The sequence below is a fragment of the Crocodylus porosus genome, unplaced genomic scaffold (genome assembly GCF_001723895.1).
Source record: "Crocodylus porosus isolate Cpor-Errol unplaced genomic scaffold, CroPor_comp1, whole genome shotgun sequence".
In the NCBI taxonomy this organism is placed as follows: Eukaryota; Metazoa; Chordata; order Crocodylia; family Crocodylidae; genus Crocodylus; species Crocodylus porosus.
The window spans coordinates 32,129,671-32,139,634 of NW_017728950.1; the positions used below are offsets into that span (position 1 = coordinate 32,129,671).

The 9,964-nt window shown below is 41.6% G+C and overlaps 1 protein-coding gene across 3 annotated transcripts in view; it reads right to left on the reverse strand.

The window, feature by feature from the left end:
- Nucleotides 1-9,964, reverse strand: part of HSDL2 (hydroxysteroid dehydrogenase like 2) — a 41,803-nt gene that overhangs the window by 19,047 nt on the left and 12,792 nt on the right. For all 3 annotated transcript variants that reach the window (XM_019555049.1, XM_019555050.1, XM_019555051.1), the window contains 2 exons: nucleotides 5,910-6,008; nucleotides 5,603-5,717 (listed from right to left, as the gene is read on the reverse strand). In XM_019555049.1, the coding sequence (XP_019410594.1) occupies nucleotides 5,603-5,717; nucleotides 5,910-6,008 (214 nt within the window). The remainder of the gene's footprint in view (nucleotides 1-5,602; nucleotides 5,718-5,909; nucleotides 6,009-9,964) is intronic.

Below are 9,964 nucleotides of genomic sequence, written 5' to 3' on the forward strand. Positions count from 1 at the left end.
CTTCAAGAGTAAATTGGATGCTTATCTTGCTGGGATCCTATGACCCCAGCTGACTTCCTGCCCTTTGGGCAGGGGGCTGGACTTGATCTCCCGAGGTCCCTTCCAGCCCTAATGTCTATGAAATCTATGAAAAAGAATTCAAATATGTAGTAGGCAACTTTGTCAGACAATGCTACAAATGTATCAAAGATGAAGAAAAATCTAGAAGAAAGTCCCAAGATGATAACATATGGCTGCAGCACTCATTTGATGCATCTCTTAGCCAAAGACTTCAGTGCTCCAGAAATAAAAGCTAATGTTGCTGAAATTGCAAAATACTTCTGTAACAACTACTTTGCAGCAGCTGCTCTAAAGAAAGCAGAAGGAACCAAACTAACTCTCCCATAGGACATGCAATGGAACTCAGTAGACCATTTTGAGTGCTATATTGGGAACCAGCCTAACCTGATGATAATTTTGTGAATAAAATCGTGACATACTAGATGGAACTTTCATAGCCGGAGTTCTCAACGCTGGGCTAAACTAAAATGTAGAACATATTCTGACTATCCTGAAACCTATTTCCATAGCCTTCAACAAAGCACAGGGAAATCGCTGTTTGATTGCTGATGCTGTTGAAATTTGGAAGCAACTGAGTGAGACCTTGAAAAGACAAATACACAATGACAGAGTTAAATTACATCAATTGATGCATCTCCAGCAAAGCTAGGGAAGTGATTCTTCCACTGTATTTGGCACTGATGAGAGTACTGGCTCCAGTACTGGGCACCGCACTTCAACAAGGATGCGGTAAAGATCGAGAGAGTCCAGAGAAGGGCCACCCGTATGATCAGAGACTTGCAAGGCAAGCCATACAAGGAAAGGCTGAAGGACCTGGGACTCTTCAGTCTGAAAAAGAGAAGGCTGAAAGGGGACTTAATAGCGGCTTACCACTACATCAAGGGAGTACATCAAAGGGCTTGGTGAACAACTGTTCACCAGGGCACACTTAGGGAAAACCAGGCATAATGGCCATAAACTCCTGGAAGACCGTTTTAGGCTCAACATTAGGAAAAACTTCTTCACAGTTAGTGTCCAGACTGTGGAATAAGCTCCATCCAGAGGTGGTGCAATTGCCTACCCTGGAAACCTTCAAGAGGAGACTGGACAGTTGTCTTTCCTGTTTGGTGCATGGGGCTGGACTTTATGATCTTCTGAGGTCCCTTCCAGCCTCGCAATCTCTGAATCTCTGAGTCTACAGGCATTAAAAAATGAATGGATCAAGCACCACCTCCAGCTCATTTTCTTGCCAATATTCTCAATACTCAGGGCCAGTGTCAATCCTTAACTGCTGAAGAAGAGGAGTTGGCTATGACATGGGCATCCAGCAGTCATTCTTCCATAATACCAACCATAATAAATGTCAGGGCTAAGGGTTAACCGTTCAAGAAGTATATGTTTGCTGATGAAGTTTTAAAAGAAGTCACACCAGTGAACTGGTGGAAGTCACTTAAGCACCTGGATTCCTCAGAGTCTATTAAAGTGATAATCCAGCTTTTAACAGCAGTACTTTCTTCTGCAGGTATAGAAGGAATTTTTTCTTTGGCCTTTGGGCCAAATTCATTCTAAACTGAGAGATCTCCTGAGACCTGAAAAAGCAAGACAGCTGGTATTTTTTTCCCAGTCTATGAATAAACAGGAAGAGGAAGGTGAAAACTGAGTTTTTTGCATAATTTAGGTTTCTCATGTTGAGCTGGCTGAAATAACCTAATTTTTTTTAAACGCATTTCACAGTTATAAACCAGTTAAAGATTCAAAAATATATACGTTTGTTGTTTTAGTTAAGTAAAACAATTTATATGTCGTTGTTTTTGGTGATGGTTGTTGTCTTCCTAATACAGCGTGGCAAAAATATTAGGGCTGCATGAAATTTTGCTAGCTGTTTTGTTTCAACTCTTTTCAACTCATTTCAAGTTCAAAACAGTGAAATCGAAACAAAGTGAAGCTTCGAAACAGCCTTGAAACAAAATGAGGGCAGTTGAAATGTTTTGAAAGTTTCAAAACATTTCAAGGTTTGAAGCTGAAACTGGGTTTGCCTGCAGGGAAACAGAAAGTAAGGAGAGGAAGGGGAAGGGGGAAAGGACACATGCAGAAGAAGCTCCAGCAGGAGAGGAAAGAAGAGCTCTGTCACCGATTGGCTGTCTGAGATGCTGCTGGTGCTGTGCTACTCCTCACTAACTTATTATTTTACCTGTTATTATTTAAACTGGTGGACTGGACTGAGGCTGTAGGGGAGGAGGAGATGTCATTGGGGAACACTACCATGTCATGTAGAGGCCCCAGTGCCAGTGAGGGCATGCCTTAATACACACACAAAGTCATACATATCATGAGTTTTGCTTGTCAGCAGCCTGAGGTGCATTTTCCCAGAAAGTGCTGCACCTGTCTCCTTGAAAGATGGCAGGCTTCAAGGCCTCAGCAGGGGCTACCAAGCCTGCTGTTTTCAGTTCCCATGCCTTCACACTTACAAGTGACACGATTTTTGCTTTCAAGACTTTGAGGTGCAGTTTCCCAGAAACCCCTACACCTATGTCCTTGAAACGTGGCAGGATTCATGCTCTCAGAAAGTGCTACCATCCCTGCTGTTTTCATCTAAATGTGCCAAAAAATGACCAAGTTATAGGCAATGTTGTGCTTCCCCATTATAGCTTATGGGGAAAAGGTCAAAACAGTTTCAATGAAACGGAACAGTGCTTTCGAAACGAAACAAAACTCTAAACAAAATGCTGTTCCGTTGAAATGGCAAAACAGAAGTCAAAACGAAACGGTACTGTTTTGCACAGCCCTGAAATATATCCCCCAAATATCCATCATTAATCTAGTGAATTGGAGATAGCTCTCCTCCCAATGACTTCACAAGTATCTGCTTCAATTAGCTTTGGTAAATAAAATAACCAAATCATAATTCAGTTCTCTGATGTAGCTGCAAAATTAGTCTGAAAAAAATACCAAAATAAATCACTGCTTTAAAATGTATCATGTGTACCTTCAAAAAATGAAACCTACATTTTCCAAGTTGTGAATAATATGCATTAAGATTATATCAAACAACAAAAAAGCACTTTTTGTAGAAAACAATGATTAATTCTAGGCTTCCTGACCAGTGATTTAAATCACAATTTAAATAATGATTTAAATTGATTTGATTTAAATCAAACCCACCCTGCCAAGAACTGGAAGCAGAATCTCAGAAGTGCTCAGTCTCCTAAATGCTTTAACTCTGACATTTCTGGCTTTGTTTTTACAATGCTCGGCACAGTGCTCTAAGTCACCAACACTGGCAGTTTATGGCGTCATGTTTTCATGCAAACAAACACAGCTTCTTTCCCCGTATCAACCTGACACACATTCCTTTTTAAGTTTTATAAAGGAAACAATCTAATAAGTAGATCACAGGACATGCATATTCAATCTATATATGGGTTGGTTGAGGGGGAAAGGCACTGGTTGACATGTAAGGATCCTTTTAGTGTTTTGTTTTTAAACACTGTAAAACCCTAATATATGTTTCAATGTTCTGAATGCACTTGAATCAAGAAACATTCTGATAGGCATACTGCATAAAGTTGAGGAAAACTCTTTCATAACCCACTGTGCCCAAATATTACATATTTTAATAAATGTAGCTTTTCAAAAAAAATGTAAAAATCTCTTTAAACACTTGTTTTTTCATATACTTGTTAATGGAACCCATCTATCTAGACAGCAAGGGAAGAAAGGGTAAAGCATGTCATTTGGTTAGATTACAAGTCTTCTGATTTAATAGATACAGTAGTAATGATAAAGGCCATTCCTCCATGCACAGCTTCCTTTGGGAATCATTTGTCTTTCATATTTTTCAATTTGTGACAACACAAAACAAAAGCTGTTTTCCTTTTTTAATGCACTAAAGGAGAGACTGCTACTCTTGTAAAACAGCAGCAGCAATATCAGCACTTCTTACAGATATTAATCAAAATTAATGTCACCATCAAGGAAATGTGGTTGTTATTATTGAGAAAAATAGTACTATTGCCAGTGAGAAGATAACACTACTTATTCAGAGATTTAGCAACAGACACTCATGGGGTGCACTTCAACATTTGCTCTAAATGTTTTCCTAAATGTTATGTTCCATAGGGTGTTTTTCCCTAATCAACTGAGCTACTATTTTCAGACATTGTTACATGAAGACTTTCTGGAATAGATAAGTACAGGCTAGGAGTGGGGAGGGAAGCAAACTCCTTAAATAGTCCCTTTAATACAAACATATATTAGGCATGTTTGTTTAGTTCAGCAAAAAAAGTGTTTTAACCCATTCTTATGCAAAACCAACTAATAATACCCTTTTTCAAAGGCAAGAATTATTTTAAATACATGGATTTTTTCTCCCACTATGTTGAGTTTACTACTCAGAAAGCATGCTCTTTACCAAGCAGCATGACAGATGTAGCTTTAGGATTAGAAACCATTAGATCAAAGAGTGCCTGCATTAGTACAAGCGGGGCATGTCTACATGTGTGCCTGATTGTGTAGTTGTTACTGCACATTTAGTACTTCTTTAGCAAATACTAAAATGACTGCACAGCAACCGCTGGTACAGCACAATCCTGGTGCTGCATGGGTCACTTCTGGCCCTACGGTACAGTAGCAACAAGCTACTGTGCAGTAGCAGCGATGTCATGGTTCATGCCCGCCAATGCTATGATGACACAGCAGCAGTGACGTAGCGCCTTGTGTAAATGTGCCCGCAGTAACTGAAATAAAACTCAGAAGGTTCTCTAACAAAGTTTTGTTCAACCTAGCTTTCAGTTTTAAAATCAAACAATTTCACAGGGAGGGATGGCTGCTTCTCTCTAGAAAAGATTTCTTTTTTAGTGTATTTATTTGAAAAGATGAGGAAAATATTAGTAAGAGCCACAGAAGTTGTGGATTCAACTCGCAGTGGCATTTAATGATGTAATAAAACGGATAGCCTTCTGACAGAATGCTATACAACAATTTCTTTCATAAAAAATGAATATTCTGCTTAATGCTTCCAATTTACTCACTGTAAAACATTTGAGTATTTTTTTTTAGAGCTTAAAAGACACACTTGCGAGAAGGAAACTTACAAATACTGCTTTGCATTCAAAAAGATAAAGGGAATTGGGAACAGATGGTGAGTTTATTTATAACATGAGAGCGCAGAAATTTGAGTAAAATAGGATTTGAATTTGAATTTTGTTTACCAGAACTGCATTGACCTAATTTGCTGGTAACCATATGGAAAATAACAGCATTTGGAATCAGTATCACAGGTCAACACCTCTCAAAAGCAGATCCTAACATCTTACTATAAACCTACAGGAAAGCTATTCTAGTGACATACCAAGTTTTCAATCCCAATTTAATTCTTGAAAGAACTGAAATCTAAGTCATTCATTCAGAACCTCTCATTTAACTATATCCATATATACAGCATCTTAAACTTAAGTTTAAAATATGTGTATAAAGATACACAGTTACTGAATGAACATTGACAGTTTTGTAATTTCATCTTAAAAGTTTTAAAATTTTGAACTTGTACTTCTACAGCACTCACGTAAGATAAGTTCCTCTTGTGTTAGCACTCATCATAAGATCCAGTTTCTTTGCAGTTGTTTCCAAGGTACCGGTCAGGGAGATGGCACTTGCATTATTCACCAAAATATCTATTCCTGAATTAAAATAATCCATTTCACATTAATATTTTAAACTCTACCATTTAAAACAAAATGGGGAAAGAACATAATGAAAATGTACTATTAAAGTTTCATTATTTCAATAAGCTAATTTTAACTGAAAAGTTTTGTAGCTCATTTATTAACAAAGAACATCCCTGCCCCCTCAGCACACACAAATTAGCATACCTCCAAATTTCTGTACAGCTTTCTCCACTGCATCAGCGATTTGCTGTTCTTCCCTCACATTAACAACACATGGTAAAGCCTTTCCTCCAGCCGCTTCAACTGCAGAATTTAGAAACCAAAATGATTTTAAAAATGGGCAACTAATATCAGAGTAAATCACCTCTGCAAGTTAGTGATTAACGACAAAACTGACTCCCAAATTATTATGCAACCCACGTAATTATTAGTGCCATCCACCTCCCATGGCTTCAAAAGTTACACATCACCACAAACTCAGAACAGAAAGCTCGAGAACTGCAAGGAGCCACTGCCCTCAGAGTGACATTAGGGCTCCAAAGGACACAGCCATTCTTAAGACACATTCAGCACAGTATCATCTCCTACTGCTAATCAAAAGGCAAGCAGAATCTGCAATCACTACTTCTCAGCAAGACTGCTGCTGAGTCTGGGAGGTGAAAAGAATATGGAGAAAGTAGGGGGTAGCAAAGAAACATATCAGGCTACTGGAAAAAAGCAAAAAATACCCTTCGGTCACTGTTATTTAAAAGAGTATTTCAAAAGCAATTTAAGGAAGAAAACAAAGTTAAAGTAATTTAAAGCCACAACTTCACAAGTTTCAAACTCGAGAGCCATTTGATCTGACTCTTGCACCAAAGCAAGAAGGCTACTCCTAAATCATGCCTGTCCAATGCTTATGCAGCTTCCACCTGAAAACTTCCAATGAAGGAGATTACTCAGCTTCCCAGGGCACGCTCTTTGACTGTCTTAATAGTTCTGAAAGTAAGAAAGTTTTTTTCCTGAGAAGTAATCTACTTGCTATCATTTTAAAGCCATTCTATCCTGCCCTTTGTGGCAAGAGTTGTTCTCCCTCTTATTTTCAACTATTTTAAGACTGCTATCATGTCCTCTCTTAATTTCCTTTTTGCCAAGCAAAACACACCTAGTTCTCTTAAAATGTGCTTGTACAGTTTGTCTTATCACTTTTGTCACCCACCTCTAGAACCTCTCTAACATCACCAAATCCTTAATACATGGAGCCCAGGAGTACCACAGTACTGTAGATGAGACCTAACTAGTACTAAATTACTAACGTATTTACCTAATCCAACACAACTTTCATTTAAAATGACTCCACAACATGGAAAATTTATAAATTTTTTATAATTTTCATGTATAGAATCTAATTAATGTAGGGTCATCTTATATTTGTTCTCCCCACTGTTGCAGCATGACAAGCAGCAGCAGAGAGGCGGGCAGTAAGGGGGGCAGGTGGCAAGGGAATCAAGTGGCCTGACCCTTGCTCCTCTGCACCCTATTGCCAGCCCCCTCCCCTAGTGTATGCATGCCCCAGCACCTGCCCCTCACCAGCACAGAGGAGAGAGCAAAAGCAAGCAAACTGTGAGGGAAGAGCTTGCAAGGAGGAGAAGCCAGGCTGCTGTGCAGGGGAAAACACAGAGCAGGAACTGGCTCTTCTAATGTCTGGAAAGGACAGAGGACTTTGATTTGTCCTGTTTGTGCTGGGTAGAGACTGAAGCTTGCTTGGTGGGACTAATGGTAGAGCTAAATGGCCTGCAACAGACAGGAGGATAAAGCAGCTACTTACCCTCCCATTCTGTATTTGTGCTTTTCATTATTATTTCCTAGGTGCATCACCCTACATTTGTCTCCACTGAATTTTATTCTGTTGTCTCTAGCCTAGCTCTATTAAGATCCTTTTTAATTCTAGTCCTATCTTCCAAAAACTTTGCAATCCTTCCCAGCTTTGTGTCACCTGCAGATGTGACCAGGAAGTCTGTCATCTAAATTGTTAAATAAGCATATTAAATAGTACCAGACCCAGGACAGATCCCTACTGAACTCTGTGCAAAACCTCCTTCCACTCTGATGTAAATCCATTTATAGTTACCCTTTGCTTGCAGTTACTGTGTTAATTACCTATCCACCTTGTATCCAGCTCACATTTCTGCGGTTATTTATGAGGAAGTTCTATAGGACTGTAACAGAGTGGCCTATCCTCTTAAGGAAGGGGTAAGCAAAGTCCACCCCGTTGTATATGAATCTTGCCATGGGCTAGATCAGGTCTGCAGCGGACTCCATTTCCCAGCAGTCCCTGCCTGCATGGCTTCATCTGGTCTCCATGGAGATCCCAGGAGCAGTGGGTCTCATGGAGACTGGTCTGGAGTGGCGCTGGCAGGGTGCACAACTGGGCAGGAAGCTACGTCAGGACCGGGGCCGGGAACTTGCAACAGTGACAGCACAGGCCAGAGCTGGGGCAGAGCCGTAATGCGCTGCCAGCACAGCCCTAAAACAACTGTGGGTTCTGCGGACAGGGGCGTGCAGCAGTGGATCACAGCTCTGCCCTGGCTTCAGTCCGCACTGTCACCACCACAAGGTCCCTGCCACAGCCCCAGAGCAGCTCCCTGCCCAGCCACACATGCCCTGCCAGCAGCACTCCATAGAGACCTTTGGAGTGCAGAGCCGTCACAGTCCCATGCTGTCGTGGCCCCACCACCCCTGGGGTCTCCACAGAGACTGGCTGGAGTGGCATGGGCAGAGGCTGCTGGAAAATGCAAAGGCTGAAGAGATCTAGGCCCCACAGTCTCTCCTCAAAGGGCCTTGCCTGCAGGCCTCTGACCATAACAAGTAGCCCTCCTCTGAGAAAAAGACAGACACACATTGCAAGGCCGAAGCTAGGCCCATGATTAAACAACGGACATAACCATTTAAATTATATTGCTTTATTAATTCCTATGCGGTACAGCTGTCTTGGTGGTAGGCCCTTGCCAGAATAATAGGATTCGGCCAGCTCACACTGGTTCGAGACCACCCTGTTTTTCTCTCCATGTCAGACTTTTCTCCCTTCACATGAAGGCAGGAGCCTAGAGGACCAGGCACCTACCCCGATGCCATCACAGGAACACCTGATTAGAAAGGAGTGGGATCTAGGGAAGATGAAGCCCCACAGAAGACACCTGGACACTGAGATCCGCACCCAACTCATTGCACCCCACTACAGTCCAGTACCACCTCCTTATATCCTTTTAACTAACAGCAAGTTGTGGCAGGCAGGATACAGATAAGGGGGCTAAATGCTCATTGAGAGTGCAACACCTTGGCCCCACCCTGGTGAGTCTCTTTGGTCCAAGGGGTAAAACAATATGAATACAAATTGTACCAAAACCTAGCCATACCTCATCACCACTCCCTGCAGCCACTGTTTGTGCTTCTCAAATGTGGGAAATCTGGAGTGGAGAGCTAGAGGTCCTGATGCACGCAGAGACCGATCCTAAAAATAGTCTCCTGCCTTCAGAGGTTGAGTAAGGGGTAAGAGGATGAGTTACAAGTGGTGAATAAGAAGATATTGGGGACTGGGAAAAAAGGAAATGTTTGGCAATCATGTAGCTTGCCCTGTAGGGGTCCTATGCTACCCTGTGCCTTCTTTTTATTCCCTGTATACCTGAAGAAGGACCTTTTGTTGTCCATAATTTTTGTCACCAGCCTAAATTCAAATCCTCCTTTGGCCTTCCTGATTCCCTGCAAGTGCGAGCCAGGGAGGTCTACTCCTCCTTGGTAGCTACCCGTTATTTCCACAGCCTATACACCTCTTTCTTTACCCTTAGGCTTTCCTGGACTTTCCTGTTCAGCCAAGAGGGCTTCTTGGCCCTTCTGCCCCCTTTTACGTGCAATGGGATTGTCTCCTGTGCCTGTAGGATCGCTCCCTTGAGGAACGACTACCCTTCCTGGACCCCCAATTCACCGATGCTCTTGCGCTTTAATGCCTCACTAACTAATCTCCTGAGCACACTGAAGTTAGCCTTTCTGAAGTCTAGCATTTCAGTCCTGCTGGTTAGTTTACCCACCCTTCGCTAGATAATGAATTCAATCAATCAATAGCCACTATCCCCTAGGTTACCTTGTATCTGCAGATTCCCCACTAGGTCATCCCTTGCAGCTAACACCAAGTCCAGCAAGGCATTTCCCCTTGTGGGATCATATACCTCCTGAGTTAGGTGGAGGTCTTGTATGCAGGTTAAAAACTTGCATGAGCAGTTAGA